Source organism: Poecile atricapillus, chromosome 1, assembly GCF_030490865.1.
Source record: "Poecile atricapillus isolate bPoeAtr1 chromosome 1, bPoeAtr1.hap1, whole genome shotgun sequence".
Classification (NCBI taxonomy): domain Eukaryota; kingdom Metazoa; phylum Chordata; class Aves; order Passeriformes; family Paridae; genus Poecile; species Poecile atricapillus.
In genome coordinates, this window is record NC_081249.1 from 149881680 (window position 1) to 149898202 (window position 16523).

General features: G+C 33.3%; 1 protein-coding gene across 4 annotated transcripts in view; it reads right to left on the minus strand.

The window, feature by feature from the left end:
* Positions 1-16523, minus strand: part of RYR3 (ryanodine receptor 3) — a 200449-nt gene that overhangs the window by 22628 nt on the left and 161298 nt on the right. For all 4 annotated transcript variants that reach the window (XM_058829273.1, XM_058829270.1, XM_058829271.1 and 1 more), the window contains 18 exons: positions 16333-16503; positions 15818-15877; positions 14566-14697; positions 13619-13731; positions 9521-9617; positions 7825-7934; positions 6967-7018; positions 6235-6285; positions 5845-5944; positions 5558-5637; positions 5138-5214; positions 3449-3522; positions 3187-3204; positions 2619-2699; positions 2133-2221; positions 1649-1777; positions 1207-1311; positions 172-253 (listed from right to left, as the gene is read on the minus strand). In XM_058829273.1, coding sequence (XP_058685256.1) covers positions 172-253; positions 1207-1311; positions 1649-1777; positions 2133-2221; positions 2619-2699; positions 3187-3204; positions 3449-3522; positions 5138-5214; positions 5558-5637; positions 5845-5944; positions 6235-6285; positions 6967-7018; positions 7825-7934; positions 9521-9617; positions 13619-13731; positions 14566-14697; positions 15818-15877; positions 16333-16503 — 1621 coding nt within the window. The remainder of the gene's footprint in view (positions 1-171; positions 254-1206; positions 1312-1648; positions 1778-2132; positions 2222-2618; positions 2700-3186; positions 3205-3448; positions 3523-5137; positions 5215-5557; positions 5638-5844; positions 5945-6234; positions 6286-6966; positions 7019-7824; positions 7935-9520; positions 9618-13618; positions 13732-14565; positions 14698-15817; positions 15878-16332; positions 16504-16523) is intronic.

The window sequence follows — 16523 nt, forward strand, 5'->3', positions numbered from 1 at the left end:
TGACTATGTATATTCCAGAATAATTCTTAAATAAATATGAAGAATGTATTTTTCCCCCAAAATTACATGATGACAGTTAAAAAGCAGTTTAGAAAGATGAACAAAATAATTGCACTTTACACTAGGAAGGTGAGATAATCATATTTGACCACAAAGAAAAGCAGGTCCAACCTTCAAGCAGTGACAGGAGCATGACTACCATATCCTTTAGTAGATCTAGAAGCTCCTTAAGCAATTCAATCTGAGCAGAGTCCTATTAAAAAAAAAAAAAAAAAAAAAAAAGACTGTAGGATTGTTTTTAATTTGTATTTATACAGAAAATTAAATAAATTTATAGAAAAATGGTATAAAATATGATCAGCTAAATTTCATTCACATTATTCAGCAACATTTGATTGTCATTTTATTATGGTTGCTATCATAAGTCTAATACAATATGCAACTTACTACAGCAGAGGTATTAACACCATGAAGTTAATCTAAAGCATTAAGGAGTACCAAAGTGCAGGTAAGGGACAGCAGAAACAAAAAAAACTTGGTTGCTACACAGATCTGAAAGTATCTGTCTCAGAAAGAATCCATCCTTTTTCACTTCACTGGCAATAATTAATGGCAAAATGCATTACCACTCAAAGAGGACTGGAACTGTTTAGTTTCATTACAGAACATGATAAGTCTAATGTAGATTTGTGTTTGACATTAAGGCTGTAAATACCGTTCTCAAAATTCTGATATACTTCTATAGGGTGGGAAGAAATCTTGTAAGTCAGAGGATGGCAGAGACACTGAATAAGAAAGGAAGTTACTGTTGCATTCAGTGCAGAGCTTGGCTGTGTGGATACATTAAGCAGAAGTCACAGAAGAACACAGAATCCTGGCACTGTGGAGTGGGACTCCACTGTGCTCTGCACAGTGACATGAACACTGCCTGTGCCCCCATGCTCAGTGTATTTGATTAATTAACTGGATAAGTTGACCAAATGTCACACTCCCTCCCTGTTTGGATGTTTCTCATCTTTTCTCTTGGCCTGCTTGTCTTCAGCATGGGAGCCATGCTTTTAATCTGCTCTCACAGATTCTCCAGTTTTGGCAACAGGGAGGAAGGGGGCAAACTGCCACCATCATTATCAGAAAGGTATAACTGAGCTGTAAATGTCAAGTTTGGTTTTAGTAAAGGTGAGTGCACAGTGACAATGCTGAAAATACCTGTGAAAGTTTCATTTGCATATTGGCAAACACATGAAGAAAGCCAACAACTGCATCCCACAGCCTGCTATGAGCCAGACTCTGTTGATTACCTATGCAAGGGCCCTTAAAAAAATAAGAAAAAGAAATTTTTTATTTATGTCAAATAAGCCAAAACAAATAAATCAAAAAGAAGTTTCAGGCAGCCATGAAGCTACATGAGAAGGTTTTCCAAGACCTCTGGCTATCTAGTCCATAAACACCAAATTGTATCCTGTTAAATACATCGCTGTTTGTGTGTTTTAGTTTTCACTTTACACTGGTCCAGTGATTCCATGTAACTTTACCAAAATTAAAAAAAAAAAAATAGTGCAAAGAATTTAGAAATTTTTGAAAGAATATGATCATGCTTTTTGAGCATAGAACTTCTCTGTTAGTACCTTGAGAAATACATTATGTTTACCTGGATATATTCTGTAAGAGAATTGAATATTTGTTTGGTGACAGCCAAAGCCTTAGAAAAGTTACGTTGTCCTGATTCATCAATTACATCCTTTCCTGAATAGTACCAATAGAAGTCACTGATGGATTCCTAAGAAAAAAACATTGTTACTTTTTCTAGTTTTGAATTCTCTATGCAGTATTTACTACCTGCATTTGTATCACCAAAACTTGAATGAGTAATTCAAATGAAATTTAGCATATCTGGAATATTTCTCATTTTTCACTCTCTTCAGAAGTGAGCAATGAAATCCATTATCAAACATCTAATTTCACACAGAATTCTGAAATGTCATCTGTTTTCAAAGGAAAAAAGAAATAAATAAAGATTCTTAATTTTAGGTATCCCTTTAGGGAGAATTTTTACATTTGATTCCAATAAAATGTGAATCTACAGAAGTGAAGGCAAATATGTTATACTCCATTTTTGTTTGTTTTTCACTCACCTGAAGACGCAAAAGATAGTCAACAGTACTAATGATAATATTCACTGTTGTGGTGTTGCCCATCTGAGTACGTAAGTAATTTTGAAAATCTGAAATAAGAAGTGATTTGTGCTTGGTTAGTATATAAAGGGGGAAAAATACAACATTATTTTTCTATTTTTATGGGGAATGCCTTCTTTTTATTGTCTTGTTGGATACAGATGCTTATGTGGTAGAAATTTAACTTTAGATCTCAATGTATATATGTAACTGAGGAATTGTTATCTAAGTAACTTAGAACAGGCTCTACTAGTAATATACTAAACACCAAATCTAAATTAAGACTTAAAAAATCAAATTGAACTCTGCAATTCAAATTGTTGTCATGCAAGTTTCTCCTCAGAAAACTTAATGCATTAGAGGAAAACATCAGAACTGGTTCTATTGCACTCAGTTGAGGAACAGATTCACCACTCCTTTTCTAGAAAATTAATTAAGTCTTCTTACCATTGTTATGCCCTTCACAGAGAAGTTGCAAAAATCTAAATAGATCTCGAGTAAATTCATCATGCTGTAAGACTTTTTCACCTTTAAAATATATAAATACAATGATTATGTGACAATTGTTATGATTAATTATGCAGAACATATAATCTTACAGTAACCTTTTAAACTGGAATTTTAATAAAAGAACCAGTATTTAAAAGCGTTAAAGCAATTTAAAAGAAACAGACTGATAATAATGAAAAGAAAAACTGAGACAGAAAAAGCAGAGCCAAAGTATTTAGCACTCCAATGCATCCATGGTTAAAAAAACAACACTAATTTGAAAAAAAAAGGCAACAGGATATATATCTAATAAGTAAATTGTTAGTCATAACTAAAATCATGCCTTAAATATGAGTGACACTTCTTTAATAAGCATCAAACTCTTTATTTAAGCTAAACACACAACCTGCTGCAGACCATAAAGCTAAACCTAAAGATATCTGAGAAGATGCAATGAGAGATTTCTCTGTGTATTTGCAACACACTTTTGCAACAATAGTATCAAAAACTGTAAACCCAAACATACCACGCTCACGAACGATGACTGTGGATCAAAGAAAAATAACAAGAATACAAGATAAGAATATTGGAAGTTACAATATTTTTCTTAAAAGTTATTGTTAAAGATATTGAAAAAAAAAAGAGCATATTCAGAACCCAGAGCCTAGAATTACTTATAATAAGTTTAACAATAGAAACCTCAAGCCACAGTAAATAACAGTTCTAGTTAAAGAAGGAAGCACAAATAATGTTTGAAGCACTGCTGGGATCAATTTCATTCTACTTACGAGTTCCTTCTTCAGTAACCATTCCCAGGCCTTCTGCTTTATTCTGTCTCTCAAAGGCATTCAAGTCAAGAACACTTCAAGAAAAAGAAAAAGAAAAAGAACACAAACATGAAAAATTACTATAGTAAGTAATGGAAAATAATTTTCTTCTACAAAATTTCTAGAGGCCTTCGACAACTATTCTTGACCCACTACAACATGCATTGCCTCATAATTTATTTAATATTCATATTAACTAAATGAGCTTTGGATGAAACTAAGGGTCCAGTGTCCAACTCTGAAAAGAAATGAGTCTCAGGTCAATCCTCACCACTTACCTAACTTCACTCCTGATAATGTACTTCACGGTTTCATGTACAAATGAGGAGTAGAAAAGGAGCCTGAAATACTACTTTTTATGTTTAAAAGTACATCAAAAAGATAATACCAAAAGGACAATCTGCTGTTGTTTCTCTCTCAGACTGTTTTCCACTAAGTTGTCAGTATTACTTTTATTATATTGTTTCTGCATATATTATTAATGGTTATATTAGTCAGAAGATGTATGGAATTCCTGAATCTTTATGCAGAAAACAGAAATGTAATCAGAGGTTCCATATCTTCCAGGGTCAAAAAACACTGAAGTCTGAATTTTATTTTGTTGATTTGGCATAGCTCAGCACATGGAATTGCAAATCATGATTCTTCTCACTATGCAGTTGGAATACTTTAGTTCAAACCATCCAATATAATTCTATCATTATCTAATTTTAGTTCAGTTAAATAGCAGTGCAGTCACATATTAAATCTAGTGACATCATTAAAACCGAAAGCATTTCTTAAAGCATCATTTTCATTCTCTTATCATGTTCAAGTTTTATCAATACCTCTTTTAATGAAGTCCTGAATAATACATATACACAATTGGTAATAATATCACAGCAGGGCCTGTTTGAGCAAATCTCTGCTAAAGTGTTTTATATAAATGAAAAAAATCCAAGGCAGATATTATTTAATTAGGCTGCAACTATTCAACAATAATTTCTGCAATGCATTCCTTCCACATTTCATCCTCTATTCATACAGCTGCTATACTTCTAATTCCCAGTCTCCTCTTTCAGAACCCTTCTGGTTCTGAGAAAAGGAGATTGTCTACCATAAGAGTAATTAAAAACACAGCAAGTTTCCATCTTCTTTATGGGAGTTCTTTACCTTAACTGATTTGAGCTGTTTTTTCAAGGGAATGGACTACTACTGTCTCACTGGTCACATGCCAACTCTAACAAACCTGATACCTATGCAGAGGATTCAGAAGAGACAGAGATTATGCAACTTGCCAGAAATGTGCAGAAACTGACAGCTTAGTAAAGCTCCACTGGCCTGTCTCTCCCTTAGTGGCAGCTTTTCTCCATCCTTGGAACCTACCAGACAAAAACCTGGAGGAATCTAGGATCAGTAAAAGAGCCATTATCTTTTACTTTTCTGCCTCTTCAAACTAAACCTTCAGAGGCATGTGCAGTCTTTACTTTCTCCTTTGGAAGAATACTCGAAAAGATTAACAGGTTATTCCTGAGATTCACAAAACTTTCCCACAAGAGTTCTACAACCTGTGACTCCTGTAATTCAAACCTTACACATCCATCTGCACTGAGCAATAAGCCACCAACATGAATAAAATGGAACTCGTAATAATGCAATTTATGGTTTTACCTGCAGGACTGCATCAAGCCAGAAAGGCTTTGAAAAAATCCAGCGTCCTTTTTCTCCTTTAGGTAGTCTAGCATTTTCTAAACGTTGTATATTTTTGAAGGGAAAAAATACAATGTTAACAATATATTATAATTATTAATTAATATTTATAAACCAAAATAAAATAGTAAAATAAGTAAGTAGCCTTATAATTAATGATATTAAAATTATATTAATTCAAATATTTTTGAATTAGTTCCTTGAAATGCAAATAACTGGCAAAAAATAAGATAATTGCTCTTGCACCAAAAATACACTGATATTTCTTCACTGTTTGGCTTAAAATTTAGTGCACTAATTTAAACAACAGGACACTAAAATTCACAAAATTACTTGCCTCATTTATGCAAGCAAGACTCACAGTAGTTAGAAAAGCATTACCTGTTGAACTATGGTGTTTCCACCATTTAGAATTGCAATACCAAGTTTCAGTGTTTCAACAACCATGGGTCCTGTATGACCTGTCAAATCAAGGATACACTCCTTAAAACTTGCAGTTATGAACTCTTCAATCAGAAATGCGGTCTGGAACTTTTACTTAGTGCAGTTTTTACTGACATTTATTTTGCCTCATTAACTGTCATTCAGAAGCTGTATATGATACGTACATGATAGGTTTAATGGTATAACACACCCATGTAAACTTTAAAGATATCACAGAGCATTACCTTTGCTTGCACTAATCATCTGAAGGACCATCTCAGCAGCTCCACGATCATGTAAGCGAGCTTGCTGATAGAGAGTTCTCTGTTTTTCCATTTCTTTCTCCTGGGTTTGGGAACAAAAATGAGAACAGACTACAGATTGGAATGGATCCAGCAAAAATAGGAAGATGAGAAATCTGAAGTTGTTGAAGACCATCTGTCTCCAAAATCCATGGATTGCTTGACTCCAAAGCTTCAAAACACCCCATCTTTCTTTCATATGAATAACCTAGTAAACCAGCTCACTGTGTTCAACACACAATGTGTTATGCTATTTTTGCATTTATTCTAGTGGACATATTTAAAATACTTCCACATTAGATTATAAGAAAGAAATGTTATTTAAACTCTCACCTCAAATGTCTTTTCTCTTTCTTCATCACCCTCTTCTTCTTCCTGACAACTCTTTTTATGTTAAAAACAGAAAACAGAAGATCTTGCTTATTACGAAACATAATAACTATTTTTGCTATAGTATTTCTACAAAAATGGCCAAATAATTTTTTAAAAGCAATTACTAAAGGTGTTAAGAAGCTTTTAAAAACCTGTAATTGTAAATATTTGTGTTCATCCACACTAAGAAGCTGATATTCCCTAATGAGTATTTCAGGGTATTCATCCAACTACATACACACCCTGTAATTGCAGGCTGTATAGTCCTGTGCCATATCTCTATATCCATATTTCTCTTCACAGACAAGCTCTCATCACGAGTCAGCTGTAATCAATGTGTTGTAAAAACTGACTTATCTTTGACAGACTTCAAGTATTAACTCAAAAATAATCACCCAAAGAATAAAGATAACTAAAGGGTTTAAACTGTTCATGAGTTAATCATATGCAAAAAAAAGTGCCAAGTGAAAGGAACAGGACTGCACCTACTGGGATTTTATAAAATTGTCTTAACATAGGAAATTTCTCATCCGTATATATAAAACTCTGAACAGCATTTGCTTCATTAAAAATACAGGTACTAGTATCAAGCATTCCATGTAAGAAACAGAAAGAAAATATTTAAGAAGCATCTAAAGTTAATGGTAAGTACCTAAAAGCAGTGAGGGATGAAGCTTGAAATTAAAAACTTACTTTTGCCATCATGGCAGAATAGGCAATATATAGAGGATCATGTTCTAGATTGCTGTGAAGAGTAAAAAATATGTTAAATTATTTTAAGATACAGTAATATAAAGATGTCATATGCCCTTTTTTATTAAGGGTATTTTATTAAGTAGTCTACTTGGAAAGCTATTACACTTGAAAATTGTGTCATGAATGACTTCTCATATCTAAATCCAAGTCTCTAAGTTTTCACTCAAACAATTTAAAGCTATGTTTGTGCATTCAATTTAGTCATGTTGGGTCATCATTGGCTTTTGAAGGTGCAGGAAAGCAATATGGAACTATAAATCAGAATAATTATAACTGTCAGATGGCAAGATTTTATTAGTCATAGAGTTTTTCTGTATATGAAACTCTGGAGTACTCATAAAAATCTAATTCTAATCATTCTAATCAACAATCTAAAATCAAAACAGAAACTGGAAATGAGATTTGTAAACATCAACAAAACCTTTTCTGACTTAGAGTGAAATGTGATGAATACCAAAATCAAAAACACACATCTATTACCAGGAGAGACCAGGGCAAGGTACTCTGATAAAACCTGAAATTCCTGTAGAATTAGTGTTTCTACAAGAAGTCATGCTCAATCATTTCTGCACTGGGTATTTACCAAGCTTTTAAAATGTCAAAAATAGTCAATACTTATCTCAATGTAAAGGTTATACTGAGTTTAAATACAAACACTAATGAAAGTGAGAGAGAAAAAGGTATTCACCATGTATAATAATGAACTACACTTGTGTTAAATCACTTTGTTAATGTTACTAAAATTCAGTTACTGTGTGCTTTTACTCAATGGGCTTTTCCACACAGCTCTTTTACCTTCTCTCTGTAAGAGCACTGCGACTAAAATAGAGGATAATCTGATGGAGTGGATCAGGATGGTTTTTCTCAGTCTCTTCTTCTTCCTCTTCATCTTTTTTTGGAGATGTCTGTCTCAAGATTTAGAATATAAAAGTTATGTTTCATAAGTAAGAAAAAATTTCAGTAACTAAGCTTAGGAAAGGATTTCAGTAATTTTATTCTATCCAATTTGTATTAACTGCCTGTGTTAATCTTATTCAGGAGTTTACAGCATAACCTGCAACATTATATGCCTGTATGACTCGAAAGAGATAAGAGTATATGATTTTTATTCATGTTTTTTGTAACTTAAAAAAATTCTCATTTGCAAGGTATTGAGAATGAGACTGGGAAGTTTTGGGGAAGCCTTATTCAAGAGAAATCATGCATCTCCAGTTGGCCTGAATTGAAAGGAAATTCCAGCTCAATTATTTCATAGTATAATACTGTAATAATTTTTAATAACATCATTATACACATAGTATTCAGACTAGTGCTTGATACAATATTTTCATATATCATTTCTAAGTAACCTTGGTTCAATTAATTCTCATTATTGTAAACTTAAAACATTTTTTGGCAGTTAAAAATATAATATAGTCAGAACTGGCCAAATATTAGTATATTACCCTTACCTTGCTTGTGCTATCACACCTTTGCAGTGTTTCTAGTTACTGTAGGCTTATTGCAATTACAGTAATAATTGTAATTACAGAAGTTTAATTTACTTCTCTAGGAAATCTGAAAGAATTGCAGGTACTGCTTTGCTTAATGGCCTCATTCTTTACTTTTACAAGAAGCAACGAATTCAAACAAAGACTGACCACGTAATTGTCCAGAACACGTGAAGAACGTCCCTGCCCATGGCAGGGGGGTTGGAACTAGATGATCTCTACAGTCCCTTCCAACCCCACATCTCTATGATATCAGATATAATGGGTCTTTAACAAGCAGAAATGGCTGTTTTTGTTAGCACTGAAGCACTTGCAGATGCATCTGCATGTGATCCATGAAGCTGCATATTAACTTTCGTGGTGTTTGGAGACTGTGGAGATAAGCCCCTTGGAGGATATTTGACAAGCTGACTATATAGAGGGAAGAGAAAGAGCAGTAGGCATTCTGAATCAATGTTCACTACCAAAATCCTGAAGTTTACCAATCACTTTTGTCAAGTACACAGGTAAACTACATTTTTGCTGAATATGGCTGCATATATTTACTTCTCCTTATGGTGCATCAAAAAGGAAAACAGCAAAATTAATTTGCATCAAAGCTGAAAATGTTAAAATTAATTATGCATAAAAAAATTAAAAAGGAAAAGGATCAACAGTGTAAAGCTTTAAAAAAACCCCAGTAAATAATATATACAAACATAGAAATTACCATAATGACAAAAATAGTCTGACTGTTCACCTGATTCATTTCTCTTCCCAAGAATGAGTATTGCATAGCTCATCTGAAGGCTTAAATCCCCTTAATGCACTTCAGTGCGCATCACAGGATAAATGTCTTTTTGACCACAGCAGGAAATGGCCTTATGCTCTGAAGCATAAGGATTAATATTTTATAACTTTATGCATACAGTACACAAAAATTAAATATAGTTTATAATAGATACATAGAATACACACTGAAGTGGGCATTGAAATATAAGCCCAGTTATGTCAGTACTTACAGCCAAATCCTGAACTAGTTTCTCCTCAAATGAATATTCCTCTGTTTCTATCCAAAAGTTCTGATAGCCATTGAGGAAGAGGTTAATAGAACGGTGCCTGGGGGGGGTTGTGAAAGTGAGATCAAGAGGGGTAACGGAACAGAGTATAACAGCTCAGATGGTTAATGGTTAGTAAGGATACATATTTGTACAATTCTGATCCTCTGATTGGTCAGTGAAACTAAATGCAAAACATAACTAACATTCAGTGACAAATCTGCAGGTACTTTTGAACATTCTTACTGGTTTTATACACATATTTATACATTATTTTTTTATTTTGAAGGCTAAAAAAGGCCTAAAATACATTATACATGAAACTGCAGGACTGATACCTTAATGGAAGCATGAGAAAAACACACACTTGAACAGACTGAGAATGAGCAAGTGGGGTTTACATCCACAAGGCGTGAATCGAAATTGCAGGATTTAGGACATCAAGACAGCAGACACTGGCCATCAACACCAAAGTAATTATCAAGTGCTTTCTAGCATAATATCTACAGACAGTCATTGCCTTCTTCCACAGAAAGAAGCCTAACCTCAGCTTCTTGTGTCCCAGTTCCAAATTGGGGCAGTATTAGCATGTACTCAAAGAACTTGCACTAGAAATATACAAAACCTGCTCTATAAAATAATGACCAATTTTAGAAAACACTAAGTCATATTAATTGCTACTGTATAATATTCATTAATTTAACTTTCCACAGAAAATAAAAGTCATGGCAATAAGACTACACATAATAATGGCAAAATAATTCCATCTTTACATTATTTTGGGGGAAAATCTTTTTCTGAGCTGCACTACATGAGGTTAGAAAGGCTGTTCCATGCAGCCTTTTCATTTACTTTTATCCTTTTGAAATTACTTTCATTTACTTTTTATCCAAAAAAGCAATAAAAATGTGCTGTATATACACCATTAAATACCTTTTAAATACACTGTGCACACAAATCAGTATTTTATAATGGAATAGCTATTGAGTCAACACTTTAGTCTCAATTGCTGACACTGGTGCTGTTTTATTATCAAATTTCAAAAACTGACCAATCAGAATCCCCTCTGAAAATTGTACAAATCCATGTTTTTATGATAATATCAAATCATGGCTGGGAAGGAAGAAGTGGGCGCATAAGCAAGAGGCTCTCCACAAGTTACATTACCGTTAACTTGAGTATAAGCCTGTCATACTGAGTTTTTTCATGTACTTTTTCCAGCCAAACACGTTGAAAGGTGCTCAGGAAGAAATTGCTAATTTTGTGTCTGAAGAAAAGCATATAGGTTTTCATTGAAGAAAGGCACAAGTTAAATTCAATAAAGTAGTCAGAAAGAATGTATTCGTAAACCGTGTTTGAAAAATTGCCATGTACAACTTTGCTGTATCTATGTGCATACACAGATGACAGACAATAAGACAAAGTATTTTCAAATTAATATCCTTAAAACATCAAACATAAATAGACACATCTCAGAGAAAACACTTATCACATAAGACACTTTTTCAAAGCCATGTACATTCAATAAACACAGAAGATGAAGTATTAGTACTTCCTAATGTAACTGATGTTTAATTCTTTGAAAAATGCAATTTTTTAAAAAATACAGCTCTTTGTTTTGTATCTCAGGCATTTTTCATCAAAGAGAGTTCTTGGACTTTTTATGGTAGAAATTCAGGTAATTTTTCTGTGATTTAACAAACACCTTCATATCAATGAATATGTCCATTTCTGAAATATCTTACTGAAATTCCTAAAAGATGATAGACATTAGAGAGAGTTTTGCAGAAAATTACCTTAAGGTCTGAGTTTAAAATTAAACTATACTGAAAGCCATCTAAATATCTGGAAAATTTTCAAAATAGTAAGCTTATTATTTACTGAAGATTTATTTTTTTTAGGATAAATGAAAGGTTCCTAACATAATATTTGTTTACTGCCCTTTAAATTAATTGACTCTAGCATCAAAGTTAGAACTAACAGTCCCAATACAAAGTTGCTACTAAAATGAGGAAATAGACAAGATAGAGAGCTGCATTTTAAACTCTGGATCAAAGAGATTTAAATAGTTCCTAGAATAAATCATACCCCACTTGAAATAATCTCCCTAGGGTTCAGACATGTCTGAGGAACGCTGTCAATTTAGATGATGGAGATTGTTATAATAGTGTGATAGCCTTATTTTCCTGTCAGAATCCTGTGATTTATCTAGGGGGAAAAAAAAAAAGTGTCTATAAGCTAGTGAACTTTAAAACTTTGGTTTGCACCTATCAGTTGAGCAATATACCTAGAAGCTTACTGATAGCAGCAGGGTTGGAACAGATGACCTTTAATGGTCCATTCCAACCCAAACTGTTCCATGACTTTAGGATTTCAAGTTCTAACTGTGCTTTCACTCTTGCCTGTTGTGAAGTGCAGAGAGCACAATTGTCGAAAACAGTTTTATGAGAGTTCATTTTCAGCAACTACCAAATGAAATAGCTGGGTAGATTCACCTCATATTCATATTCAAATTAGGAGTAAACTGCTCCACAAAATCTACCATAAAGTTTGAGAAGAAAAAGTTCAAGAAAAGTTTTTAACACAAAAACATTTTAAAAAAATTGACAGATTACATTTCAATATGGTATTATTCCATATTTTATTGAAAACAAAAAAAAACCCAAAAATTTAAAGATTCATAACCTCTTTGCCTCTTGTCAAATGTTCCATCAACATCAAATACAAAAAATAAAAGTGGGTGTTTTGTAAGACAAAAAAAGGATAAGCCCTTTTAACATTTGGGTGCCCATGCATTTATTCTAAGCATTTTAAGAACTTACAAGGGCAGAATACGGTTGTAAAAAAAAACTTGCTCACAAAAAGGTTGTACTGAAATGGTATTTCTTCATACCACTTCCTCCTGTTTTGCCAAACACAGCTCTTGAAGACGGAAGGGTTGATACTGGCTGGTTTCTTATGTTGTATTTAATCCTCTCCATTTCTCTGGTTGTTTAAAGAAGGCTTGGTGGTAGCATGAGAACTTGGAGAAGTTACTATAGTCTAGAACTACTCATTTTTGTAAAGGAAGGTTGTGTGCTTTTTAAGAAATAAACTGGCTTTTTATTTGTCCTGTGCAAAACTAATGTTCCTCCAGTGTGTTAGTGGCACAGCTACAGAGCTTTGGCTAAAGACCTTTACACCAAGTGTGTAAATTTGCTTTAATACAAGCATTTAAAAATCCAACACAACTCTTCAGTTAAATACTTCACCAAAAATCTTTGAATAATAATATTAAACACAAAAAGTGAAAAATTGCAGAAAGTGAGAAGCAAACTTAATTAAAGATGTCCTTAACCTCTATCTGAATAAAACTCAGATTTTTAAGAAAAAGAGTAAAGGAAGTTACTCCAGTGCCATATGATCTTAATATTCTGCTTATAGCAAGTAGATGGATCCAGGTACAGGATGCATTTTATCTTGGACTTTGTGTTATCTACATTCAACTGGAATATGAAGCAGAGCAACATAGAAGAGTAAAATAACATTCTGCAGTGCTCTCTGCACTGCTCTGCCCCAATAGTTGCTTTAATTCATATAACATTCTGATGTAGTAGCTTAAGATTGGCCCAGGCAAGCTACAGAGCATGAAGTGTTCATGCAAAAGGAGAGCATGAGCCATTCAAAATTAAAAAAAGACAAGAAAAAAAAAAAAAAGAGAGAGAGAAGAAAATAAAGAAACCACAGGAAAATAGAGAGTAAAAAGAGCAACCAATCAGAGACAAAAAATGGACAGAAACAGCAACATCTGAACGATTTTCACAGATAAGTTGAGGAACTATATAGAATACCAGACAAAAATGAAGCATGTTATTCTTATGGTGTTTTCCCCCTCAGATTATTTGTCATGAGATGACTATTTTGCTACTGTGAGAAATTAGCTGATGACTAATAAATTCTTGTCTCTTGAAATTACAGACACCTAACAACTAACAAACATGTAGGTAAACACACAAGCAGTATTTGCACTCAGTACACAACGCAAACAAAAGTTATGAAGAAATAAACCTTTCAGCCACTTACCTTGGCAGGTTGTATAATGGTGCCATTCTGAAACATGCAACAACAGCCCTTTTGCGTTGTTTGGACAGGAGTTTGTGCCAAACAGCTTTTTTTGATCTCAGTGGTTGTTCAACCTATGGGAAAATATCTTCTAGTATATGCAATGGAAACTTTTCAACTTTCATCTAAAATTTTCTATTCAGTTAGTGTTTAGCTAGTTAGCAAAGTAAAAAAAATGTTACCAATGCTCTGCATCATCTGAGAAAAATTATCTTTTGGGGATTTATTTTTTTATTAATAAGGAAAATATTGGAGACCTTCTATATAGAAATCTTTCAGTTTATTCAGACAAGCTGAAAATGATAGAATACGTCATGTGCGGGACTTCTCAGTAAATTTCAAAAAATGTTATTTTGTCTGTTTCTAACAATGCATATTCAGTTGTTCATGTAAATGTATTTCTGTGCTATATCATTTGTGAATGGAATGGATTAACTTTATGTAGGAAGAGTACAAATGCCATTCTGTATTTAAATTCCATCAATTGGATGAACAGGCAAGCAACTCCAAAGTTGCTACAGCATCCTATGATACAGAAATAGAAGACAGCCTAAACTCACTATATTAAAAATAAGTGCAGAAGCAAACACCTCTTCCTAAAATCACATGGTTTTCAGCTACTGTATGGAGATAATTTGTGTATTATTCTTGTGACTGTTCATGCAGTTTTGCAGAAATATATCCTGAGTTTTCCCTGCAGCTAAATGGAGGCACTTCAACAGATTACATTCAAAACTTTGCATCCATGCACATCTGTATTTGCATGAGTACTTGCATGCACACATGTACAAAACCCTAAGTTTTATCTGGACACTTTAACGATGACAGTTACTGTACCTGAAATAATCTCTGCAAGGAAAAATCTTGGATTTTTAAAACGAATACAGTATAGACATTTGGCTTTTTACCTGCTCCAGATGATACAGAGCAGCTGATATCCTCTGCACACGTTCCACATTTTTCTCAGGGTCAGTAGGTCCATCACTCTTTAAAATGTCTTTGTACAGATTTAGCTGCCATTTCACAGCTGGATCATCTGACTGAAACCAAACATATTTCATTTGTAAGCTGTTGAATGAAGGCACTGAATTTGATCAACACCACTACTACTCCCATAGTGTAATAAAGAATGTTACAAATGCTCCCAATTTCTGTCCCCTTTCAGACCAAATTAACATTTGCTAGCTGCTCAAAACAATGGCATTGATTCAATCTATTATTGAACTTAATTCTTAAGCAAGGTTCTGTATTTTTATTTCATTAAACCAAATAAAATACCTTGCAACTTATTTCTTCCACTCAACCCCATTAAAAATAACAAAGCAGGTTTAGTACTGGGATTGAGTTTAATTTTCAGAGCCTTTGTCCTGAGAGTGTAAAGCTGTTTTTTGGAGTCTGGAAAAGACAGCTGGAATTTCAGCAGGTGAAGATTTACATCCAAAGCTTTTGGTATTTGGTGGGTTTTTTTTGGGTTTTTTTTGCAAGAGAGAAATAGGAAAAACACATTAAATTACTTCTTGCCTCCATTTAAGTGTATGCAAGCATAAATCTGTAACAAATACACAGTCAGCTTCCATGACATATAACTAAGTTACTCTTACCATGTTCAAACATTGTAGGCAATGATCTAAATTATTTTTAATTTACAGAATGATGAGGACCCCATACTGTATTACCTTTGACAGTGCATTTGGCATATGAATTGTAGGAACATAAATGTACTTGTAAAACTCAAAAGTGCTAAGATGACACTAATTTTCATTTTTTATTACAGTCACTTTAAAATGTATATATTTTTACAAATACCTAATTTAATCATTAGTGAAAGCTAAATTCAAGAAGAAAAGCTGAGTAGTCGAGTTTCAATTTTATTTTCTTCTTGGATCAAATTGTTTGTAATTAGAGTTTTAAGACTACCAGTATCTCTATTCTTCACACTTGTCCCTGTCTATAGGTCTTCTGGAAACTTAAATATACCAAACAAAGTTACAAAGACATTTATTGCAATGAAAAATCATGAAGAATTATGTTAAGATGGAAACCTTTCTAATAGCTTTTTGGATTATCTTTTTTAATGTATCACAACAACAAAAAAATGGTTGCACGTTCTGTGTTTTAAAAGTGCACATCAGCATCTATAAGACAGATATTTTATATTACCTTTTCCTGCAAATGTAAGTTGTTGCGTAAGTGTTCCTTGACTTCCTCATCTGTGTCCCTCTGTAGAAAGGTAGAAGTCTTTTTCAATTCAGATTATGATTCAGTTAATAAGAACTTTTACAACATAGAACAGCTTATATTTCAATATTGAAATTTAATCTCTTTTGCTTTCAAATATGTAAGAGACCAGAAGGGGAAAAGGCCTTCTTTAATCATAAAACAAGGGTTAAACTTTGAAGGGAATTAAAGCTACCTAATTATAGTTCAGTATGTGGTGCAAAAGAACATGAATATATAAAACTGCACATGGTATACAAATGGAAAATAACAGGGAAAGTATGGCAGCTCTATATACTTTTTTTTTTTTTTAAAAGCACAATAATTATCAGCCATAATTGCTTACAGTGCACACAGGTATTTTAATAATATTGACTACTTAGATATCTATGGTTCAAAATTCAGTTTAGAAAGTTCTGCTTATTTTGCATTAAAAACTGTTAAAAGCACACTCTTACATGGCTGTATCTAGTCTTAGCCAAAGAGATGAGCTCTTGGTCTCCAGGAGTGCACATATTCAATCCAATAGGAAGCATCTTTTTAAGTGCAGCCACAATCAAGGATGTTTGTATGGAGTACAAGTCCCCTCTACGTTTTGATTTCTTCCTCTCTTGATCTTGTCCTCCAGACTACAAGTTTTAAAAAAAAG